The sequence below is a fragment of the Hippichthys cyanospilos genome, chromosome 13 (assembly GCF_059441005.1).
Source record: "Hippichthys cyanospilos isolate Australia breed blue-spotted pipefish chromosome 13, RoL_Hcya_1.0, whole genome shotgun sequence".
Classification (NCBI taxonomy): domain Eukaryota; kingdom Metazoa; phylum Chordata; class Actinopteri; order Syngnathiformes; family Syngnathidae; genus Hippichthys; species Hippichthys cyanospilos.
The window spans coordinates 19,229,251-19,254,782 of record NC_142381.1 but is presented as its reverse complement, the minus strand read 5'-3'; the positions used below and the strand labels follow the sequence as shown (position 1 = coordinate 19,254,782).

Sequence of the window (25,532 nt, the reverse complement as noted above, 5' to 3'; positions counted from 1 at the left end):
TCTCCGCACAATTTTTTCTTTCGCGCGCTCGTAATTGTGGCACAAATAAAACGCCATATGGGAACGCCCATATATCTTAGATCGCCTGCTTTCTGAATCTGGTCATGTGATGTTTTCAAGTTGATCTGTGATTGTTTGTCAGCTGTTTCCTGAGCAACTATGATGTAATTTTCATTCGTCAGCAAGTGGAAGGTGATCATTACTGTCTGAGATAGTGAACACATTTCATTTGTTTTCCACAAACACATTATTAATCAAAATAACAGAACATATCATTTATATTATTCTTTCATCTTTAAGTAAATAATGACAGGTGTTGAGGCATGGAATCCTGCCAGCCCGAAATCAGGAAATAAATATTCGCATGCTTACCTGGCGACTGAATGCATTATGGCAGGTTAATGATTAACTTTTGACAGTGCAGTCTGAAGTTTTCAACCTGTCCCTAGCCGGTCAAACGCCATTTGAGGATTACACAAGCAATCTGAGTTTACTTGCTTGGTTCTCATAGAATTTCAATTTGTAAAGACACATTCGTGACGACTCGTGTTTTCTCCTGATAGCTGGAGCCTCGAATGTTAAACTAACTTTAGGCCTGAGTCATCAGTGGCCGCCTTTGGTCAACCATTGAGCGGCTTGGCAAAACGAGATGGACCGCTACAGGTACTTCATTTTTAACCAAAAGCGCGCAGTCGTACTAGGTGTCCTCCAAATTGCGTGTGCGGCTCTCTGCGTAATCTGCGGCTTTATGGATGCTGTTTTCCGCAAGGATACTCCGTTGAGCACCACTCGGACACCTGTGTGGGGCGGAATGGTGAGACCTGTTCTTTCTGATTTTACTAGCGCATTTTTCTGTTTAAAACACGATTTTGAAGTTAGTTACAACCTCTGCTGGACTTCTGAACAGTCAGGGGGATATTTCTATATTCTCATAATTAAATAAAATCAAGTAAAGTTATGTTATGAAACAAGAGCAGAACTGTGGGTTCTCCAGAGCACATCAATATGCTTACTTTTCTCCATCACAATTTAAAGGGACCCTAAAAGTACATTTTTGGGGGGCTTTTGACCACGTTACAAAGTTGAATTCTCACCTCAAACACTTCCAAAGTATTATTATCTTTCATTGGTGCATTTCTCAGCATTCCTTGCTTTTTGTGTGCTCTCACACCAGCCACTCCCAAGCAGATAAATATGACTTGAAGAACCCTTCTGACAACACATACATTTTGTATTTCCCCTATACTGTCCCCACACTGCCAGGACACCTTTATGTTTGAGCATTGTATTCGTTAGGGATAATGTCCCATGTCAACTAAAAAGCATCACTTGGGTTCAGTTCGAGGGGCCGTTCCTCCCAATCACAAACTTCCAGGTCTCACTGTCTTTGTCCTCGTGAGCATTGAAGTCCTCCAGAAGAATGAGGAAGTCCCTGGAGGGAGCGCTCACCAGCACACCCTCCCAGGACTCCAAAAAGAGCGGGTCTTCTGATATGTTGTTTATGCTTAGGCACAAACAACAGTTTAGTGATAATCATTCAATACTAGGGGAAAAATGTCCTTCTCTCACCAAAAAACATTGGAAAAAAACAATCCGACTGTGTTTGTTTGAAACCTTGGATTATTACATACAACTTCCCTAGAGTGAACTAGATGTTGTGTGTTGACAATATTGATTGATGAGCAAATTCTTAAATCACAGACTAATTTTACATAAAGTTGCTATTTGTCAGACAGTTTTGGCTGATAAAATTGTCAGTACATAGTACAGTACTGTCCAGATTCAGAATAAGCATGATTATTGAGGCTTTTTACCTCTTCATTCTTGTCTTCTGTTAGCCATCCATCTGTTTTTTTTTTTTTTGTATTCTTTTCAGATGATGGCTTCTCCTGGTGTTTTGGGTCTGTTTGCATCGCAAAGGAAAAACTCAATACTGGTAAGTGTTATGTTTAACTTTTCTTTTCATTGATTTAAATTTCTATATAAGTCAAATTAATTTCAAATGCTAAATACAAACGTAAATGAGTAAGTAAAAGTATACAGGAACTCATTTTTGAACAAAAATAAGAAAAAAATCCTCAAATTTAAACTATAATCAATGAACGTTGATGTTAAATTGGAATTGTCTGAATTCACAGCCAGCAAGCAGGCTGTGAAAATTGTGAAAAAGTTGTGAATGGATCTCATTATTGCACAATACTGCATGACCAAACCATCAAATGGATTTCTTCACTGAACGTCTATTTAATCAATTTGAGTAAGTCTTTAAAAATTTTAATAGTCGGTCCATCCGTCCGTCAGACGATGGCCGGTCCTTTCGTGTATAACCTGCCAACGTTCGTTGACAACCCCCCCGTCCGCGGCCGCCAACTCTTGTCTTCAAGCCTACAATCACACCTGTGCTAGCTAGCAATCCATCCATCCATCCATCCATCCATCCATCCATCCATCCATCCATCCATCCATCCATCCATCCATCCATCCATCAATTCAATTTTATTTGTATAGCCCTAAATCACTGAAGTCTCAAAGGGCTTCACAGATGAAAAGAGGTCATGTTGAGGTCATACAGAGACATCTTTTCGGTGTAAGGTACACAACAGCATTCCCTGTCAAAGCTCCCAGAAGGGGAAGGAAAAACTCAAAACCCCAATTTGGGGAAAATCTGAAAGGGACCACAGGTGGGAGGAGCCCCCTTCCAGGCCCACAGGTTGAAGTGGATGCTGCATGTACCAAATGTAGACAAATAAATACACATTACAGACAAATACAGGCAAATAATATAGATTACAGAAAACCTATTGTGCTATATAGTGCAATGATGACTTGACAGCATCCAAAGCCAGTGGGCAGGAACCTTCCCACAGTCTGACCAAGTGGACCGCAGACGGTCGATCTCTTAACCCGCGATGGTCGATCAGCGCAGTGCCAAATGAGGGCGGTCAAGTCCACCTTCTCCATTGAAGGGATCTAGAAAAAGCTTCTTGCCTTAAACTAGTTCCTTGCATGTTCGTTTTTGTTGAAAGATCGCCCATACCACAACATAGTGAAACAATTGATTTAATCCAGACAGAGTGGGAAAGTACACGAGGCCTCGGGCCAGTCCTGCCACAGGTCGGAGCAGAAAATGGCAACGTTTCACCTTCAACATTCAGTTCTTATATCCTTTTGGGGCAAGTAGTCCCACTGTGGAATGCAGGTGTGTGTGTGTGTGTGCGTGCACGTGCGTGCGTGTGTGTGGGTGTGTGCGTGCGTGGGGGGGTCTGTTTACATGGAGATGGTGTCTTCAAAAGTCTTTGTTCGGCCATTCTTTGAAGCAGGAGGAAGTCTGAGCACCATAAACCCCTGACTGATATCTTCTCTTGAAGGCCACACCTAGCCTTTTGCTCCTGGTGGAATGTTGTGTCGGGGTATGTCATCTGTTCCTTTCGGAGGTGCCGACTTGTCTTTATTTCTCCTGGGCCAAGACTATATCTGCTTTACACTGACATTACACATGATAATCGTAACGTTATCGTCCGGTGGCACTGACACCCATCATCATGAAGTGCTTTGAACGACTAGTCATGTCACACATAAAATCCATCCTGCCCCCCAGCCTGGACCCGTATCAGTTCGCCTACAGGGCAAAGCGATCCACAGACGACGCAATCTGCTCTGCCCTCCACCCGGCACTCACCCACCTGGACAAGAAAGACTCATATGTGAGAATGCTGTTCATAGACTTCAGCTCAGCATTCAACACCATAATACCCCAACAACTCACCTGCAAACTGGACAAACTGGGCCTCAGCACCTCACTCTGCAACTGGCTGCTAGATTTCCTCAGCCAGAGGCCTCAGGTGGTGCGAGTTGGCAACAACATCTCAGGCAGGATCACCCTGAGCACGGGGGCCCCACAAGGCTGTGTGCTCAGCCCCCTCCTCTTCTCCCTACTAACACACGACTGCTCAGCAAACCACAGCTCCAACCACCTCGTGAAGTTTGCCGACGACACAACACTGGTGGGTCTCATCTCCAACAGCGACGAGACCCGCTACAGGAAAGAAGTGGAGCTTCTGATCAGATGGTGTAAAGACAACAACCTCCTGCTAAACATCAGCAAGACCAAAGAGATGGTCGTCAGCTTGCAGAGAGGCTGCACCCAACACCCCCCACTGACCATCGATAGTGCTGCAGTGGAGAGGGTGAGCAGCACCAAGTTCCTGGGGGTGCACATCAGCGATGACCTCTCCTGGACCACCAACACTGCATCTCTGGCCAAGAAAGCACAGCGGCGTCTCTACTTCCTGCGCAAACTGAAGCGGGCAAGTGCCGCGCCACCCATCATGACCACATTCTACAGAGGAACCATCGAAAGCATCCTCACCAGCTGCATCACCGTGTGGGGCGGGAGCTGCACTGACTACAACAGGAAGGCTCTACAACGCATCGTGAGGACAGCTGAGAGGATTATTGGTACTCCTCTCCCCTCCCTGCAAGATCTGTACACCACCCACCTCGGCCGCAAAGCCGTCATGATTGTCACCGATACAAGCCACCCTGCACACAGTCTGTTCAGCCTCCTGCCCTCCGGAAAGAGGTACAGGAGCCTCCGCTCCCGCACCACCCGACTCAGGAACAGCTTCATCCACCAGGCCGTGAGGCTGCTGAACTCTCCCCCCCTCCCACCCGTGAAACTGCTGAACTCTCTCTCTCTCCACTCCTCTCTCTCACATTCAGCCCCAGCCAGAAGAAACACCTAGCTGGCCCCCCACCTAAACTCAAACTTTACTCATGCACTTGCAAAATTTGCACAGACTTGCTGCTGCCATGTTTATTTATAATTATACTTCTATTGCACTAGCGATTACACTTAGAACTGAAACAACTACCTCAAATGCACACAACTGGGACAACCACAGCCAGAGTTGTCCTGCTTTTTCTCGTACTGTTGGATTGTCCTGTCATATGCTGCTACCTATGTCTTGTCGTATTTAATTTTTAGTTTTAGTTGTTAGTTTAGCAACACTAGGCAAAGTAGATCAAACATACTGCACTTTACATTACTATAGATAAGTATCTAGCTTTTAGGTTTGTCTCGTCTTGCGCACCTGCACTTTGTTATTGTACATGTAAAACGCAGAGGATAGTTAGAAACGCAAATTCGATTCCTTTGTATGTTAAGCACATGTGAAGAAATTGACAATAAACTTGACTTTGACTTGACTTTGACTTACGTCGTCTTAACCTTTATTAGAATAACACAGTTCCATGTACACAGTATTGTATTGATACATTAAATTTGAAAAATATGAATTTCCTTCACCATCTAGTTAGCCCCCTCTCCGAGCCAGGAGAAGGGGGCAGGGAAAAAAAGAAGATAGCTGCAGACAGGCCGATTAACTAAATGCGTTTGAGTATAAATGTGTTTTTAGTCGGGATTTAAAGCTGTATGAAAGGCAGCAGTGTGTACCACTACAGTATCAGTAGCCTCAATTATACGCGTTAGATGTTTAATCATTCCTTTCAATGTGAGGGAGCTGTGTTTATAGAAACATGAATGGCAACTCGTTTAGATGATAATTTCCTTGACTGTACTTCCTCCAGGTGAGTGTGATGGTGGCGGCAGCGTGCCTCTCTTGCGTGGCATCTGTGTTTGTGCTGGGATATTCTTGTCTCACGCTTACTTATGGAGAGGAAGATCAGGAGGTCTTCCACCATCATGACAGCCCCAAAGTGGTAATTAAATTCACGAACCCATCCCTATTGCCACTTGTTGTCATGATCATACTTGGGTGCAACCTGCGTGCTTGTTTTTTGTTGTTTCCAGACGTTTGTGCTTCATCGGATGGTGAAGGCCGCCAATGCCACCATGCTCCTGAGCTGCATCCTCAGTGTGCTCCTGTCTTCTCTCATCGCCTATCTGGGTTCCTGTAGTCTTCCCCGGTGTGGCTGCTACGACGCCCGAACTGGAATGGTACCAACAATAATGGTCGACATTAGTTACATTTACAAAGCATACAAACCCACAAGCTTGAGCAAGCTGCAAGCTACAGTATATCAAAGGAAGATTGGGGTGGATGAAAGCATTCGGCCCATTATCAAAACTCTTCCAGCCCAAATAAAATTAGCAGAGTGAAATTCTGATAACCCCCCCCCCCCCCCCCCAAAAAAAAAAAAAAAAAAAAAACCTGAAAATTAAACCACAAAATATAAGTATAAACAATTTTACTGAAAAATCAAATTTTTAAGATACCGTTTATTGGACGCACCAATACTTTTGGCCTTCATTTTTTGGTGAAAAAAAGTGTCTTATATTTGGGGATTTACTTTATATTATATACATTTTTAAAAATTTTACTTTACAGATGAAAAATTAGCAAAAATCTGCATTTTTTTGTGATTTTGCATTTTATTATCAAATAATAACAACTATGTAACAAGAAAATAAGTGTTTAAATGAACTCATTGTTCTTGGTTTTGTCCCTCAACTTAAACGATAAAAGTAAAAACAACTCAGCAAGCTGCTTTGGACAAACAAAATATTCAACTTGCTAAGCTCCTATCCCATTGAGTCGTAGAGTTTTGCGATGTTGTTCTCGTCAGATTTTGTTTAAGGTCACAAATGTTCTCAGAATGTTTTGTTGCAAGTTCATTTAGAATATTGGCTTGTTCAAAACTTCCTTGTGACAAGAAACACCATTAAAACGGTTGAAGAACATTAGTGACCTTGAACCAACCTGACATGAGAAAGCATATTACGTCCTTTCAAACATTCTCCACTAGACTTCATGTTGTGCTAACTAATGTTGTTGCCATAAATTTCAATAATTTATCTTTTAAAGTGAAAATGAAAATACAGTTATTTTAGCTAAAAAGTTGTTCTTCACTGCAGGGATAGCTTCTCCATCTCTTGGACATTTATTCATTTATGAGCTTGCAATTGTCTTTGTTTACTCAGTAGATGCTTCTTGCTCCATCCACTAGTTTTTATGTTACAAAATGTGTTTTTGGGGAAACACTTTACTGTAACTGTCTAGCTGCCTGACAACAATAATCAGAGGCAAAATGAACATACTATGATGGAGCATTATTTCTACACATTTATTTTTACGAGATGTGATATGATAATCACAAATGAGTCAGTAATGAACAACCATCAGTGTTTTTTTATTTTTTTGGTGGAGGATAATACTAACATTAGAAGATGACTGTCCTAAATTTGATGCAGTCGTGTCCTATTTACAACTGTCAAGCGTGTAATCCAATAGTCCTAATATGTCCAGATGTTCCATGTTAACCTCATTTGTATAATGTATATTGCAGGAGACACTAGTTCCACAGTGTGACGAAGGGGATGCTGAGATGGTGTGCGCCTGGCAAGGTAAAAGTTCCCAGACATAAATCATTGCAATTTTGAACATTTTTAGACTGTTGTTGTAGGATGTGCAAGTCTCATGTTGTTGCTTTGCTTGTAGCTGGAGGTGACAACAGGCTCTTCAACTCTCCAGTTCAAACTGCAGATTGTTGCAGTACAGAGCAGGAAAGTTCTGCCAAGTTGCCCCCATACAGCACACTGACCTAAGACAGATCTCTCTAATACCCCACTAGAAGACATTATGCTGCTTTCAAAGATTGTGCAAGTCATTTCATTTGATTTTTTTGACAGAGCAGATACCAAGCACAGTGTACTCCAGTAGCATCGCTGATGATTACAGTACATATAGATGCTTATACTGTGTTCTCTCGTTTTTTGCAGTCACCGAGACTAAAAACCCTCCCATGAAATCCACAAAGTAGGGAAACCCCTCTCAAACCTGTGGAATTTTTGTGCATTTGTACTTTTTACGTATTTGAGACAAAGATTATCAAAGTACACATATAAATCTTTCTTAAATGTTTCATTAAAACCTTTTTACAGTAACTGTAGTGTTATTCCTTCCGGTTTCCGTCCCTTGGCCGTAGTGGGGGAACACTGGCTCTTGGACATTGATCTAGAAAAAAACTTGCAGCTGACTAAACATGATCTCAAGGAACCAGACACTGGAACTGCCAATGAAATTCTGGCATTTCATTTGCATTTGAGGTTCACTGATGGAGGTACAGTCAACAGATTGGAAAAGACTGGCAAGACAGTCAATCAGCTCATAGCAATGAGGCCAGGAGTTGTAACTCCTCCTTCACTCCTGCCCTCATTGGTTGAAGTTTTGCCGGGAGTCAATCATGTGCCTTGTAGGAGTGCCTATGGCATGTGCATTTACAGTCGTCTGTTTTACATGCAGGAATTCTTCACAGTATGTCTTTCCACAATATAGCTTTTTATAATAATAAAAAAAAGCCCACAAAGCACTGAAGGGCGTAAAAGATGAAGTGCGAAGTGGCGAGGAAACACTGTATAATGTACATCTAAACTTCACTATATGAAGGTAAGAAAGTGTGTGTTTCACTGCCTGTTTAGTCTTTAATTAATAAATCCTTTAATTAAATTTGCTCTAGAAGCAGTTCAATTTTGTTTGACTCCAGTTTAGGCACTGGCAATGTGTTTCTGATATGCAACCACTATGCACTATACATAACTGTACCTCAAATAAATCATGAGAATGAAGGTGTGTGTGTGTGTGTGTGTGTGTGTGTGTATAAAGATAAATGACATTTTTTTCCCCTTTGCTGAAATGCAGCTATAATTTGCCTCCCAACATACATAGCCTCAACAGTTCTGACTTGAGAGAGGGCTGCTTGATAGACAGCTTTTTATCATAAGGCACAGTTGACCTCCGGCCACAAAGAGCAGTGTTGATAAATAACTTTAGTTATGTACACCAGCCTCCTTTGTGTTAATAGCAGCACATAACTGGTTATTTATTGACAATAGTTGTGTGGCAACCAGTATAAAATGGATGCCTTTTCACAATCATGTGCCAAGGGAAAAAAAACAAAACAAAAACCTAGAATTGTCCTTTGTTTACTGCATAATCTTTGTGAATTCCTTGTCTGGAGACAATATCCCCAAGTCAGAAGTTATAATATACCTTCTTAAAATCATTAAGAGGTCAAGAAATTCAAGCCATTTGTTCTTAACTGCTCAGCTGTGGACAGAGTCATTTCAAGATCATAAAGCATCATCCACATCATAATGCTGACAGAGAAACTACCAAGATGTACAAAGCTGCCATCTGGGTAGGTGACCACATTGATGAATCTACATTACTGTATATAGCATCATTTGATTTGATCCTTTTTATTGACAAATAAACCTACTGAATTAGATCGTGTTTAACCCTTTCACGCCTGTTGGGACAAGGTGCCTCACAGCTTTTGAAAAAATGGCAGTGGGTACAGGAATGGTAGCAATTAGATGGAATGGCATCACAGTGCTTCTTTACCCACTAATCTACACATTCTCATGGCTACTAGCAACATTTCCATACACAACAAGCCAGTGCTGGGCCCACTGTCAAGGTAGCTTGTGATTTACAATTAACCATCTCGTACTGCGGAAATACATTGATAATATGCGCTATATATGTAGTTACTATAGGTTACACTGATCACTATGTATTGTTAGTGTTTGGTGATAATTTTCACTTCTCTGGCAGTCTTTTTTTGTACAAGTATCATGGTCTACGACTCTACGGCAAGGGTTCTCAAACTTTTTGGAGTCAGGGACCTTTTAGAAAGAACATTTTCCAAGAACCCTCATTGCAAATGTTTGCATAAACAGAAAAAATATATAATTTAAGCCAATCATAAGTTTTTTTTTATTCAACAACATATTCAATTTGACAAGCATATTTGTTATCGTTAAGCTACACTGAAATTTCAAAAATAAAATTTGGAAATTGCATGCCTCCTTATAACAAACCGGGTCAATTTCCCTCTGAAAGGTTGCTGACAATTATTTTGTCAAAAAAAGCAAAACTTTTGCTGGCTTCATCGCCTTGTTAGCAAGCAACTGTCGACACAAAATGCATTCACACAAATTTAAAAATTATTACATTTTTTAAAAAATATATTAAACTGGTTGAATAGGTTGCTTTACTGAAAAAAAATATATATATTTTTTGTAATAACCTAATGTTCTGTCCTCCTAGATGTTACAATGGCTTCTATATAGGTTGACAGACAGTGCACGATCAATGCATAATCAACAGCGGCCAGAGGTGGCACCAAACAAGACACAAATCTGTAACTTAAAAAGATAAACTAAATAAGGTCCAAAACACCCATACCCCCTGCAGTCAGGCCATGGACCTCCCGGGGGTCCGCGGACCCCATTTTGAGAACCACTGATCTATGAGTTATACAGTTTCAATGGTATTTTTGGGTGGAAATGGAATTGCGATTTTTTTTTAACTAATTTTCCAAGTATCCTAGACTTATATACAAGTAATATATGCCATGGGTTTTATTTTTTTCAAAAACAAACAAAAAAATATCAGTAGTAAAAGGGTTACATTTTGACTGGTACAGTCGATAGATAAGGCTAACACTGACTACTGATACCACAATGCAAGCTAGAGGTCAATTTACCTCAAGGCTCAAGTAATGTGAAGTCAGTTCTCAAAACGGGGGTACTTTATTGTGACAAATGAGAAATGGAGTTAATGGGGCTGACACTTTATCACGCTTAAGCCTTCACATCTCAACTATTGTCCCAACAATCCAAAGTGCATTTGAAATTGTGTATTAGCCACAAATAAATTAATTTGTGATCATACTGTCGCATCGAGCTATGCCTTTTTCATTCCAACACAGAAATCCACCTGCTTCCCAGGAAACACTTGACACTCATTAAATGAATGGAAGCACAAGCATGTGGACTGACATTTTTTTCTTTTGTTGCTGTGAATCAGTCCATCTATCCTCAAGATCCAGTCATCTCATCATCAGCAGCTGCTACAGGCCCAACCCCTTGACCCATCAGTGCTATCCTCTCTGTTGTTGCTTAAGTTAATGCTTCCACTTGTTCCTGCAGGAGGCTGGCTCAACACCAGAGGCTTCTGAGACTTCAACTTGTGAGCTACCGTCATGAAAATAGCCTCAACGTGGTCGCTATTACCAGAGCTCGACCCGCCCAGGTTGTTGGGGTTCTTGGCAGAGGTCTCAAACAAAGGCATGGAGTGGGAGTCTGCAAACTGCTGCGCCACATCTGTTCCTACTTGAATGGCGTCTTGGAGGTCACACTTGTTTCCAACAAGGATCCTGGGCACTTCTGTGCCCAAAGCGTGCTGCTTACACTCTTCAATCCAGGCAGGGAGGCTGCGGAAGCTAGCAGCGTTGGTAATGTCATAGATGAAGACTACAGCATGTACATTGCGGTAGTAGTGTTGCACCATAGACTTCCTGAAGCGCTCCTGGCCTGCTGTGTCCCACAGCTGGATCTGTAAAAAAAAAAATGGTGGCCATTGGAATAAGTATGCACCTACCGCCCAAAAACCCAAGGCAAATGCAATCACAATTTACAGATGTATTCTCAATTAACTAAATGATTATTTGGGCTTACAGTACATGCATTGAATGCAATTTAGATAAAAATGCCTCAATGACATTGTCTGGCATTGAAAAGTAGGGAATACAAAAGCTTGTTACTACACGAGTAGAATTTTTGGGTTGTTTTAATTTCCCTTACAATGCATCCGGAAAGTATTCACAGCGCTTCACTTTTTCTACATTTTCATGTTACAGCCTCATTCCAAACTGTATTAAATGAATCTATTACCTCAAAATTACACACAAGACCCCTTTATCACAATGTGAGAAAAGGTTTTTTTTGTACATGTTCTGAATGTATTAAAAATAGAAAGCTAAGAAATACGCATTCACAGCCTTTGATTAATTATTTTTTGATCTACCAGCAATTACAGCCTCAAGTCTTTTTTAATGAGGCCACAAGCTTAGCACACCTATATTAAGGTAGTACTACACTTTCTGTCTTCAACTCCATTAGCTTGGATGGGATATGTGTTCAACCATTTTCAGGCTTCTCCAGAGATATTCTATGGCACAGCTGTCAAACTCCAGTCCTCGAAGGCTACTATCCTGCATGTTTTCCAACCCTCTCTCTGAAACACACCCGAATGAAATGATTAAGCTCATTAGGATAAACTCCTGCAAAGCTTTCTACAGTGTTGGGGGTAATGCATTACAAAAGCAATGTGATTACTGTAATGCATTACTTTTTGCTGTAATGCAGTATTGTTATACATTCCACACAAAAAATGTAATGTGTTACTTGGTACAAATGAGAGTAACACAATGCATTTTTAACCTGAAAGTGGTGTTTGTTTGTTTTGTTTTTTTCGCCAAAGACACCGCACGATCAGAGGAAACAAGTCTGGGGCAAAATGTTCACTTATTGGATGAGTGCAGCAGACGACAGATTGAATATAGACAATACGTACACAAGATGGACATACACCCATTACTTTCAGTTTGTCAGAGATAAAGACAAGTAGAATGTAATAGGTGCACTTTGTGCACGACACCTACAGAGCTGTCCACTTAACTTTATGGTGAATACAGAAATAAACAAACACTCCTCTTCCTGCTGTCCGTAGCTATAACAGACATGCGACCTACAGAAGAGTGTTTGGGCACTCCCAATGGCAAAATCATATTTCCAGTTATGTTGGTGAGGGTAATATAAAACTAATGCTGTCAGATACAGTAATATTGTAATGTATTTAACCAATCTGAAAAGACAGCAATAAATAATGCATTAAAGTTTGAAAGTAACTTGTCCAACACCAGCTTTCTAAAAAGCTAATCATTTGAATCAACTGTTCCAAAAAAGTTAATTCAAGTGTTAAAAAAAAGTGAAGTTAAGTGAATATTCAATTTCAATATTTAATGTCAATTCAATTTTGACATGCATGTTTCAAATTATCCAAAACACATGCTTAAGATAGCTGAAATGGAAAAAAAAAGCAAATGTTAAACACAGAACTGCTCACTGAAATGAATTAAAATAATTGCTGTTATATGTAAAGAACGCTTGCCAAGGTTGGCCCCCCTACATTTTTAACACACCAAATCTGGGCCACTTTGCAAAAAGATCCCCCCTACTTCGCTGTTAATGTGGGGTGTCAACCCCCCGCGAGTCTGAAACCCTCAAAGTAGGGTATCAGTTCCTAGATTTCTATGTACGCCCCAATATAGCCGCAGTAACCATAAACAATCTTTTTTTTTTTTTTTGTATTTTTTGAGTATTTTATTTCCTTGCTCCTATTATTCAACATAACATTATCCTTATTAACAATATCGCATATTCATTAAATAACTAATATTACTTAGTTTGTTGAGAATTTGTTCTCAGGACTGGTTATCTGCGTCAAGACTCCGGTGAGAGAGTACGCAAGTCATCAGGTTGAACTTCACATTTATTTTGGCTCATGTATGGTGTATCATGTAGTATCTGTTGAATAATAAATCAACAACAATGTTAAAGTCAGTCAACTAACATATAAACACTTGCCGAACTTTAATCTATGAACTTACTGTATTTTTAGCCGATTGTAGCGGGTTATCAACAACTAACAACAACTACTAACTATAAAGTGTAACCTCTACACAAACGAACACATAAACAGAATAAACACTCATCGCTTACTAAACATAGGCAGTAGCGTGCGTTATCAACATAAATGATAATAAGCTATAAATATGAGCGTACGTTGTCATTCACTACGTCACCGTAACGAGCCGAATGACGCACAGAGAACGTAAAACAGGAAACGGAAATGCAACGCGACCCAACAAATTTAAAAGCATTCATTTCAAAATAAGATAGCAAACGTCACAAACTAACGCTTGAAGATTTCTTAACATAGTTATTAACTAATATTACTCAGTTATTTGATGAATGCAGTACTGTATAATGTACTTTTTCGCTTTTTTCATTTTTTTTCCATTTTCGCGCATTTTTTTAAAATTATTTTTTATTTTGAAATATTTGTAATTTTTCCTGGAAAAACCTGCGAAGTACTGAGACCGCGATATCTGAGACCGCGAAGTAGGAGGGATCACTGTACATTTCAGCGAGCCGTTCTGTGTTTCACATTTGCTTTTTTATTTTAATTTCAGCTATCTTAAGCATGTGTTTTGGTTAATTTGAAACGTGCATATCAAAATTGAATTGACATTAAATATTGACATTTTTAACTTTTAATTTTTTTAATAATTATTTAATTTTTTTTAACACTAACTTTTTTTGTAACAGTTGAACAAAAGTAATTGTCCTCTTGGGTGCAAATTACATTTGAAACATAAAAAAAAATTCACCATGGCAGTTTAATATTTATAAAAATTGTAAACACAATAACAGAAAAATGAACAAGTAATAGTCATATCAACAAGTGCAGGGCTCATTTAAAATATGACATTAGTGACCATAAATGTTGACTGTATTTTTAAATGGTTATTATTCTAGAGTGAAAAGTTAAAAAAAAAAAAAAAAAAAGTTTTCAGACTGATAGTAAATGAAAAATGACTCATCCACATGAGCGTGATGGGTGAAACTGAGATCTGGAGTGCAGGACAAAGGCCAGGTGTGACTCTATGGCAGTAGTACGGATGCGCAAGATGTCTTGTGAGAGTCCGATAGCCATGTCCTCACACGGCTCTTATTTAAGTTCATAACCGAGAATGTCTTCTCACACAAATACGTCGACCCGAACAAGCTTAGCATTTTCTTACCAAATGCTCGAGTCGGACTTGTCCTTATCCACAGCTGTCAGTAAAAGTTGTAAAATATTGCTGCTGTGAGATTAAACTAGCTTCAAGATATTTCAGTTTCTTGCTGCGTTCATTACCTGTGATCTTGCCATATACATCAGCATGTTTTCTTTGGTAATGTCGCTTCACATTGAACACTTTAAAAACAGCCACTGTCTCTTTACAAATGAAGCAGACACAGTTGTTCCGTATTTCAGTGAAGAAATAGTCCAATTTCCACTCATCCTTGAACCGTTGGTCCTCGCAGTCAACTTTTGTCCTTTTGTTGATTGTCGCCATTTTAGAAAGTTAGGAGCTCATATTAGGATATACACATATTAGGAGCGTCAATTACTCATAGACTAATTTGCTGTTCCTAATTGAGCCTATAGATGGCAGCAATTAGCACACGAATGTAACAGCGCTGCTGCCCAATGTATTCATTCTCCATGCGGGCCAGATGTTATTGATTTTATGACGGAGGCTGTGAGCCGGATGGAAATTGACCACGGGCCGCATTTGGCCCCCGGGCCAGACTTTGGACATGCCTGCTGTAGGAGGAAAAACATGACAGAAACATTAACGTTTTCCAATGCTGTAAAAATGCGTAGAATCAATATTACATTTCAACATTTCTGTCAACGAAGAATTACGTCCTAGCCTGCGACACGCGTTTCTATTAGCAAGGCGGGATGCTAGGCAAGTGGCCGTTGTAAACAAACTGGCGGCCATGAGCCATGGATCCCAAAGGGAAAAAGAGAAAAATAACTGAGGCGAACAGAGGATTAAACATTTCTTGGACCGAATCATTTGTATGCGGAAAGGATTGCCTGAATGTTTGTGCTGTAACGAGAAGTTGTCAAATAACAAAAAGAGCGTGGAAAGGCATTTTCAGGGAAGGCATGCTACATTTGCAGCCGAGTACCCAGTTGGAAACGATAGAAAATGTGCGATTGCATTACTTAGTTTGCAGTCCTGTGTCAAAATTAAACTTACATCTTACATGCTCGATGTTGAGGTTGTGACCAGTGACGTCCGAAAACAGAAGTCACATTAAATGGTTAAGAACATAGGCACATATTTAGTCAGAAAGTGCCTGTTTTTATAAAGTGATGCACAGACATCAAACTTGAACTGTATTGATTTGTTTTCATGTACTTCACCTTTTCAAAAGGCTAATGTTCCATTTTTATACTGTAATTGCAGGCTGCGTTTTATTGCACTGTGTTGCCCAAATAAGGGGCAGGTTATGCATGTTCCATTTTGTTGTTTTTTTGAATCCTTAAAATAAAAACATCAAAAATCTGATTTCTTTATTTCATTTATTTAATTTCATCAAAGCAATGAAACATAATTCCTTAGTATTGAAATGAAGTTAAACTTGAGGTGGCATCGGGCAACAGAGTAGTCATGTGGTGTGTCATTTTCAACAGGATGCACTGCAGTAAAAATAAACATTTAATCATGAAGGTTCATTATGTATTTGTAGTTAATAGTAGGCTAACATAGCTACTATGGATACATAAAACATGTGTTGCCTTCATTATAAGGCTTATATAGGGCTTTTATTTTAATTTTTTTTGCGGCTCCACACATTTGTTTTCTGTTTTTTTGTTTTTGTTTTTGTTTTTGTCCCATATGGCTCTTTCAACGTTTTGGGTTGCCGACCCCTGGGCTAGGAAAATACGGGTGCAGCAGCTCAGCTAAGTAAGGTGGAGCAAGTCTATTCAAGGCTTCAAAAGCAAATAAGAGTACAGTCGGCCCCCGGCTTACGAGCACCCTGATTTACGAACATTTCGCCTTACGAGCGTGGATCAGGGAGATTTTTGTCCTCCGCTTACGAACAAACCTCTCGCCTTACGAGCAATTCGACATGCCGGCCATTGAGTATGTAGAAATGTTCTCGTTTAATTACGTCAATAAAATCAACAGTAGCAACATCATCAATCATCAGTGGATGCTTGTGGCAGCAACGTGAACGCTATTGGTCTTACAACATCACACTGACTGTCTCACTCACGGTGTCTAAATATATATTACCATTTAAGTGTAGTGTTTGTACAGCTAAAGGGAAAAACAGCTGACATGAAATTAAATGTGCCGATTGCAGGACAAAGAATTGTCATTGGTTTAAATGTGTGTTTTTTTTTAAATTAATTGTCAATACATTCCAACCGTTTAAAAAAAAAAGTGCGAATAATTATCAGTCAGTCACGGAGATGCGAATATGCTATTGGTCGATTAAGGTCACCCGGTCTCACTCACGGAGATGCTATTGGCCGGCGTCACACGTCAATCACAGAAATGCCGATATGCTATTGGCCGAACGCCTTTATCTAGCTTGATGGGACAGGATGGAAGGAAGAAGAGAAAATTAGTGAAAAACGGAATGTTGTGAAGACTTTGCAAACTTTATCTGTTAGACATAGCTTCTAAAATTACTAGCAGCGGTAAAGAAAGAAATAAGAGGATGATGTTTTAGTATCTGCGTGATTTGCACCCTGACTGAAAGAGTTACTGTAACACTGTAAGACCAATAGCATTTCTATCGCCGTGTTAACTTTGAGCGTTGGACTCTGTCCCCCTCTGCTTACACCCAGCTCAAGTCTCGTCGTTTCAAAGGTAAAAGCTATTTATCCATTGTATTCATTATATAATGCAAGTGTACAGCAGAATATGTCACTCAATTTCAATATATATATACAGTGTGTCGTTTTTACCTAAGGCTACGGCGCGCGTTGCACGCATTCACGAATTAACATGGGTTTGGATTGCCCGCTATACGAGCAATTCGAGATACGAGCGTAGCCGCTGAACGGATTAAGTTCGTAACCCGGGGGCCCACTGTATTTTAAAACGAATCTTTAAATTGGCGGACAGCCAGTGGAGTGAAGCACCATCATATAACTTATTACCGCCACACCACCATCACACATCACTACGTGGGAGCAGTGAGCCTGTGTGGCCCATGATAATCTTACAATGCGATGATTATGATTACGATTATGATTATTTTTATAATATTTTATTATATCATAGTGACTATGAATTTGCTACAAAATATAACTGCTTGCAAAGAAGAAAAGGTACGCTGTGAGAAAACTGTCGTTATTGTTTTGTCTCAAGCAGGAGGAAGGCCGCTCAAGCCTGCCTGCTGGAGCGATCCTGCACTTGTGATTTTCCGTGTCGTGCTACGCATAATATTTTATCATATATGTATTAATTTTTCACCCACATGCTCACACATAGAAGGACAAGTAGACTAGGTTCCAGCTAGTATTTCTCCTATGCACTTTTGCCCCTTTTAGGGCTGGAACCTTCATGTAGTTAGGGACCTCTGTATCAAATAAAAGAGAGGGGGTTCAAAGAGGCTGGCAGAGGGCACAAGAATTGACCTTGGCCAGTTCCTCTTCGCTCCCCTCATGCATGAGCTGAAAGAAGATTGCCTTTCTCCTTTTTGTGTACAGTTTCTTACACGTCTGACAAATGAACCTGACAATCGTTATCAGGCTTCTGCTGAGCTAACCATTTGAATTCGGTGTGAAGGGAGGGGGGAAGGGGGGGGGGGGGGGGGCAGGAAAACTTGGGAGAATACTGGCCCTCGTGGACAGAGTTTGAACAGGTATAAGCTAATTACTCCAGAGTCCAGATCATGGTCTTTCTTTAACAAGAATAATGATTCGTAGCAAAATATGTTCTCTTGTGCCCCCCAAACACACACGCGTGCAAAAATTCCAATCTAATATTAAAAACATGCAACGTCCATGTGAAACTTAGGAACGATAATGTCTTTGTTATTCACACGTCATTTTTCTAAACGCATCCTACGTGTCATTGAACGTTTCTGATCTTAAACCAGATCGGCGCAATTACTGGTCGTTTGATGAGCTCGAATGCTTACCTTGAGCTTCTCGCCGTCAATCTCGACTAGCCTCTCCCTGAAGTCCACCCCGATCGTAGCCTCGGTCTTCTCGGGGAACTTTCCGGCGCAGAAGCGGTAGGTCAGGCAAGTCTTCCCGACTCCAGAGTCCCCGATCACAATTATTTTAAAGATGCGAGTCCTCGGCGGAGGAAGTCCGGCAGAGTTAGTCAGAGAGTTGGAGAAATCGCCCGACAAAACGCTCTCCGCCATGATAGCTGACTAGCTGATCGATGACCAATCAACGCGTCTTTCGGTTTGCAGCTGATTTGAGTGCGAACCGCCGAAGCTGTTGTTGACAAGCAAGCGAGTAAAACAGATTTCCTAATAGCTGCACGCTTTCTTCAAATGTGGATTTATTATATTATTCATGTGTGACTTCTGATCATCGTCACAAACTACTGCTATGTATGCAAATGTAAAAGCGTGAAATAGTATCTTTTTTTTTGTTGCGTTTCCTCCACAAAGCCTCTCTTGCTCAGTTCTCGCGAGATGAACGAATAACTAGGAAACGGAAGTAATGTTTTTCTACTTTATCTAAAGCAGGGGTTGGCAACACAAAAATGTTGAAAGAGCCATATCAGACCAAAAAAAAACAAACGAAAACAAATATATCTGGAGCTGCAAAAAATTAAAATTAAAAGCCTTATACAAGCCTTATAATGAAGGTAACACATGCTGTATGTATCTATAGTAGCCATATTAGCCTACTATTAAGTACAAATACATAATGACTCTCCATGATTAAATGTTTATTTTTACTGCTGTGCATCATGTTGATAATGATGCACCACGTGACTACTCTGTTGTCCGATGCCACCACCCAAGTTTTACTTCATTTCAATATTAAGGAATTGTGTTTCATTGCTTTGATGAAATGAAATAAAAGAAATAAAGAAATCAGATTTTTATTTTTTTATTTTGATTCAAAAAAACAACAAAATGGAACATGCATAACCTGCCCCTTATCTGGGCAACACAGTCCAATAAAACACAGCCTGCAATTGTGGTATAAAAATAAAAACAGTCTTTGAAAAATGTAAAGTACATAAAATCAAATCAATACTGTTCCGGTTTGATGTCTGTGCAAATGACAACAAGTTAGTCGAATGGTAAAACGAAAAAGCATCCTCTTTTGACATGTAAGCAACGCAGCTATCCTCGGACCTGAGCAACAAAACACAACAATACCCCTAAGTGTCATTCAAAGTCAAAGTCAAAGTCAAGTTTATTGTCAATTTCTTCACATGTGCTTAACATACAAAGGAATCGAAATTGCGTTTCTCACTATCCTCTGCGTTTTACATGTGCAATAACAAAGTGCAGGTGAAGGTATATATTCCAAATATATACTGACAAAAAACAGATATCACTTATAAAAACAGGCACTTTGTTACAAATATGTGCCTATGACAGGATTGTGTTCTTACCCATTTAATGTGACTTCTGTTTTTGGATGTCACTGCTCAGCTTCTCAACATCGGGCATGTAAGATGTAACTTTAATCTTGACATAGGACTGCAAGCTAAGTAATGCAATCACATATTTTCTCTTGCGTCCAACTGGGTACTCAGCTGCAAATGTAGCATCTATTCCATGAAAATGCTTTTCCACATTGCTCTTTTTGTTATTTGACAACTTCTCGCTACAGAGCAAACATTCAGGCAATCCTTCCGCAATGGCAACAAACGCAAATGATTTGGTCCAAGGAACGTTGAATCCTCTGTTCTCCTCAGTTATTTTTCTTTTTCCCTTTGGCCCATGGCCTCATAGCCGCCGGCTTGTTTCCAATGGCCACTTGCCTAGCATCCCGCCCTACTAATAGAAAAGCGTGTCGCAGGTTGTGACGTAATTCTTCGTTGACAGAAATGCTGAAATGTAATCTTGATTCTACACATTTTTAGAGCATTTGAAAACGTCAAGAATGTTTCTGTCATGTTTTTCCTCCTACAGAAACCATATTATAACAAAACAAAAAATATTTCTCTCCCATTTTTTCGATGTTCAAACATTTTTGAAAAAGCTCCAGGGAGCCACTAGGACGGCGCTAAAGAGCCGCATGCGGCTCAAGAGCCGCGGGTTGCCGACCCCCAATCTAGAGCAACCTTTTAACATCAAATGAAGTATATGAAGCGTATTGGCATGGAACAGTGGAATGCCAGAAATGTAACAGACAAGCCTGAGAAGTCTTCTTAGAAGATTAAAGAAAGTTAGAATGATACAAAGAAGCTGCATAAAACAGTAAATATATAAATAAATAATCAAATATATCTCTTTTCACAGCCGCCGTTCGTCAGGTGCTGTCAGCAACAGAAACGTGTGTTTAAAACTCCGCAAAAGTTGGGTTTCTGTCACTCCACACTCCTTTACTAAAGTAAACAAGGCGTTTCACGTTCAGTGCCATCATGTTCACTTTAGGTCTGGCCTAATTACTCACAGATGTATTTAAATTTCTGCAGGTTAGACCATGAGTAGACCATTACACCTTTCCTGTGTTCTCCAACCAAGGTTTAAAAAAAAAAAGAGTAATAGAAAACGACTCAATTTCTGTTCGTCATTAATGCAAAGTTCAAGTAGACAGTTCATTGGTCCAAATTGCTTTCCTTGTCAGGTGCTGTTTGATGATGCCAACAGCCTTCGGTAAGGGTACATATATAAATGCTCCAAAGGCTTCCCTTGTCAAGTTGATGACGTCAATATTGGATTTGGCATCACTGTTCAATAATAATACTAATAAATACTGCACAAATAAATCTGAGGGGGGATACAGAAACATTATATTTATCTTTATAGTGTCTAGCAATAGCGTAATCAAAGTTGTTGTTTCTTATTGCTGCTTTATGCTCAGCAATTTTCTGTTTGTGATTACACTTGTTTGTCCCATGTACAGTACAGTTCATTCATCCCATATGGGTAGCTTTGTACATAACTGGCACGAGTGAAAGCACAATTGACAAACTCTTTTGTCTTCTACAGTATTCTTACCTAAATGGGGATGATTAAATGTTTTCATATTAACTGTGTTTGCATAATGTGCACATTTTCCACATCCGTAATTTTCATATACTTTTTGAGAAAGCCAATTACAGTACAGTATTTACAGTTATTTCTTTTTTGGTTCACTGTACGTACATAGAACTAACAACTTTCACATTCCTGTCTTAAAACAAAATTAGGGTCTAGAAGTTTATAGATGGTTTAGACCAGGGTTCTCAAACTCCAGTCCTCGAGGGCCGCAATCCTGTATGTTTTTGATGCTTCTGTCTTTAACTCACCTGAATCAAATTATTAGCCCATCAGCAAGCTCTGCAGGAGCTTGAAAATGATCCTAATCATTTTAATCAGATGTGTTTAAGAGAGCAGTAAGGAAAACATGCAGGTTTGTGGCCCTTGAGGACTGGAGTTTGAGATCCCTGGTTTAGACTTTGGTCACATTTTAAAATAATTACATAAGTAGGGTTAGGGTTAAAAACTTGGTACAAAAGATTTATGAGAATTATGAGCATATTATTGACCACGTCATATGATGACTCTTTAACAGAAATACAATTTGAAACATTTTCTTTTGTCAGAATAGAAACATTGGGAGTATTTAGAAATAACCAGTCATGCAAATCTTCCCAAAAAGCATGAACAAATTTGCATTCATAAGATTAGTGTTCTATTGTTTCAATGACTTTGTCACAAAATGCTCAGTTGTCATTGTCCAAATTAAAGCGTAGTCTTAATCATTCAGAAGAAGGATGTACCCCTTAAAAGATTTTATAATTATTTTCCTTTTCTCCTTTTTCGTCTTTTCTTCTTTTGGTGCAATTGAAAATTAAAAGTATTTGGATTTCAAACTTCCAACTTCTTTTTCGGGAAAACAAAATTGTCGGATTAGGCAGAAATGGAAGTACTCCGTTGAAGAACGACATCAAAAAAAAAAACATTAATTTACACATATTGTTGTCCATCACAGTTAATATTCAGTCTTCAATCAATTAGAAAATATCCAGCCAATATCCTGACTGCAATCAATTAAAAAATATTCCGTTGAATTAATACTGAATTGAATACTTTAAAATTGATCGAAGTCTGAATATTGGCAGTCAAATATTTTCAAGATAATATATTCTTTTTTTCCAGTGTACCCCCGACAAAAAGGTCTCAAAAGCTGTTTTATCCCTTTTAGATTGCTACCTGTGCAGTACAATATAAACTGGTCATAAACATATTTTACAATAGTATAAGAGTGGTCGCAACCGTCTCACTCAATCACGTTTTTTAAAAACCTTTTTTTCAATATATATTTTTCCATGGCTTTGATGAAGTAACAATATCGTATTTGTGGATGTCGCATCCTTATTTCCAAACTGCGTCCCTGATGTAATACACGACAAACGATCGAAGGTACCGTTACATCATGACCTTCACATGCCCATTCAGTGTAGGTGCCCGATACTAATCGCGATGAGAAAAGCCTCTAAAATGCAATGAATTATTTTATATTGTAATCGTAATATTTATAAATTAGCCCCTTCCCAAAGACTGTGTAAAAAAAATCTACTTATTTTTTTTTCCCAAAATGATTACGTGCTGTTAATGGTAAGCATATTTTCAGGCACTATACCTTCATCCTACTTTTGGGGTCCTTCAGTTTTGCATGGTGTAACATGTGTTGGATAATTCCAGAAGGTGCGTCGAATTTCTTTAGCTACTGGACTGACTTCTACCGGTGGTGAGACCTAAATACGAGCATAAAACCGTACCCCACTTTTGGGAAGACACGGGTTAGCGATTATTGAATATTTGTCAATATTCTTTTCTGTTCAACGGTTCTATTCCGTGTGCCACATTTAGTTTTTTGTCCGACCTGTCAAAATGTTGAGCGTTGCTAGAAGCGTTTCAAGGACTCTGCCGACAAGATATTGCGCACGAAATGTGTCATCTATACTATCAAAGGTGAGTTTTTCGCACACGCCAAAGACATTACATCCTACTCTCCATTAATTGCGACGTTTATAGGTTGCGAAGTTTACCAGTTTAGCTCTTAGCTTGAGGCTAGCCTGACCTCGTGATTTTATAAAACGTGAGTTTGCCATACTTCATCACGTGGAATGCAGCACAATTTACTCGTCGTTATCGTAATCGTTAGGAACTACATTTTGTGTGTAATTCGATATAGTTTTAGATTTTTTTTCTTGCTTGCTCTGAGTGAAAATATATGTAATACTAACATGGCGTGTGGCATTTCTGCGGTTGCGTAGTTTGTTAATATAATGTATTCGTCGTAATTGTCTCAAACGTTGTCTATGCTTGTAGTTTCTAATAGTTAAATGTCGCCCGTGCGTTGTTTTATACTACCGGCGAATGTGTCAAACATTAGCAATTGAAAGGTCATAATTCACACATCAGACTCATGACTCCTCTAACATTAAGGGTCCAGCGATTTCGAACAGTCAAGAAAACGTTTAGGATACCAACATAACTAATGACGTGATCATTAAAACCAAACTTAAACCAAATGCAATGTAATTGCAGTCAGTATTTATCAATTTCAGTAGGTGATGTACAGTGCTCCCTTTGACAACGCTTCAGAGGCCCACTTAGTGGCTATATCACTGTACATAATTATTCCAATCACTCCAGCAATTTGTTTCTGTAAAATCTGATGAGTGAATTTACTTATTTCAGGAAACTATAAACGTGAGTGGAATCAGTTACATATTTGGCTTGAGTTGTATGCTGTTAATCATCCAATGTGGGTTATTCTTCAATGTCAAATTTATGTAATGTGTACTACTCATGACCATCGTGACCTTGGTAGCTACATTGTTATCTCCACACAGGCTAACTGGAACTGCTTCCAGTCAAATGCTCTCAGAGCCTTGTCCAGAAGAGACTATGCGTAAGTATATTTTAATTGTGTGTGTGTGTGTGTGTTATCAGTGGCAGTCAGTGCATTTCACAGTTAGGCCTTTAGTGATTCAACCCCTCATGCGCACACGTACTTATTTCTGAGCTACACAGGCTATGTTCTGGAGAAATTAAACAACATTATACCCGCATCAGCAATGTAAACATATATGTGACACTGCCAAAACTTAAAATAATAATAATTTTAAATTATTTTCCCGCAAAGTTTCATGAAGGTGGACTTCAAGTGTCATCGGCACGGCTTATTGGTGACGGGTGTGGGATGCTGGATCCAAAATGCAGAGAGTCAGGATATGAGATGCTCAACAAAAATGTTAATTACTCGCAGAAGCTGGGCTAAACTTGAAAAAATGCCGGATCAAAAGTTAGAACAGAAATAAAAACCAAATCCAAACTCATGGGGTGAACAACGACAGCGAGACAGGGAATTTGCAGAACTGGCATCAGTGCTGCAGACGGCAAAAATAGTGACATTAAACATATACATTAGACGACTAATAACTAAGCTGGCATTTTAAAGGACAAAAATCATGCAAACATGAAACGGCTGGACTGAACAAGCAGCACCGTGTATGTGTGTGTGTGTGTGTGTGTGTGTGTGTGTGTGTGTGTGTATATATATATATATATATATATATATATATACATACACACACACACACATATATACACGCACACATATCTATGTAGATATATATATATATATATATATATATATATATATATATGTATGTATGTATGTATGTATGTATGTGTGTGTGTATATGTGTGTGTATATGTGTGTGTATATATATGTGTGTGTGTATATATATGTGTGTGTATATATATATATATATATGTGTATATGTATATATATATATATATATATATATATATATGTATATATATGTATGTGTGTGTATATACAGTCAGCCCCCGGCTTACGAGCATCCTGATTTGCGAACAATTCGCCTTACGAGCGTGGATCAGGGAGAATTTTGTCCTCCGCTTACGAGCAAAC

General features: G+C 39.3%; 3 protein-coding genes across 6 annotated transcripts in view; 2 read left to right on the top strand and 1 right to left on the bottom strand.

The window, feature by feature from the left end:
- The first annotated feature begins 358 nt into the window (after positions 1 to 358).
- Positions 359 to 11,800, top strand: LOC148414158 (uncharacterized). 2 transcript variants are annotated; one of them, XM_088431387.1, is made up of 6 exons: positions 359 to 814; positions 1,877 to 1,936; positions 5,590 to 5,721; positions 5,813 to 5,959; positions 7,309 to 7,366; positions 10,958 to 11,800. In XM_088431387.1, the coding sequence occupies exons 1-6, from the start codon at positions 650 to 652 to the stop codon at positions 10,984 to 10,986; spliced, it is 591 nt and encodes a 196-aa protein (XP_088287513.1). In that variant the 5' UTR covers positions 359 to 649; the 3' UTR covers positions 10,987 to 11,800. The 2 variants fall into 2 exon arrangements, with proteins under 2 accessions (XP_088287513.1, XP_088287512.1); XM_088431386.1 differs by lacking the exon at positions 10,958 to 11,800 and adding an exon at positions 7,461 to 7,906 and having other exon boundaries at positions 361 to 814.
- rab33ba (RAB33B, member RAS oncogene family a) lies at positions 5,200 to 19,095 on the bottom strand. Of its 3 annotated transcripts, none has more exons than XM_088431385.1 (3): positions 18,596 to 19,095; positions 11,042 to 11,363; positions 5,200 to 5,951 (listed from the first exon to the last, which is right to left on the bottom strand). In XM_088431385.1, the coding sequence occupies exons 1-3, from the start codon at positions 18,824 to 18,826 to the stop codon at positions 5,938 to 5,940; spliced, it is 567 nt and encodes a 188-aa protein (XP_088287511.1). In that variant the 5' UTR covers positions 18,827 to 19,095; the 3' UTR covers positions 5,200 to 5,937. The 3 variants fall into 3 exon arrangements, 2 of the variants coding, with proteins under 2 accessions (XP_088287511.1, XP_088287510.1); XR_015867592.1 differs by having other exon boundaries at positions 5,201 to 5,951; positions 10,808 to 11,363; XM_088431384.1 differs by lacking the exon at positions 5,200 to 5,951 and having other exon boundaries at positions 9,717 to 11,363.
- A 4,165-nt stretch (positions 19,096 to 23,260) lies between these two features.
- The window catches only part of hspa9 (heat shock protein family A (Hsp70) member 9), a 25,944-nt gene continuing 23,672 nt past the window's right edge, over positions 23,261 to 25,532 (top strand). Inside the window, exons 1-3 of the mRNA XM_088431232.1 lie at positions 23,261 to 23,333; positions 23,456 to 23,557; positions 24,445 to 24,503. Of these exons, the coding sequence (XP_088287358.1) occupies positions 23,477 to 23,557; positions 24,445 to 24,503 (140 nt within the window). The 5' untranslated portion in view covers positions 23,261 to 23,333; positions 23,456 to 23,476. The remainder of the gene's footprint in view (positions 23,334 to 23,455; positions 23,558 to 24,444; positions 24,504 to 25,532) is intronic.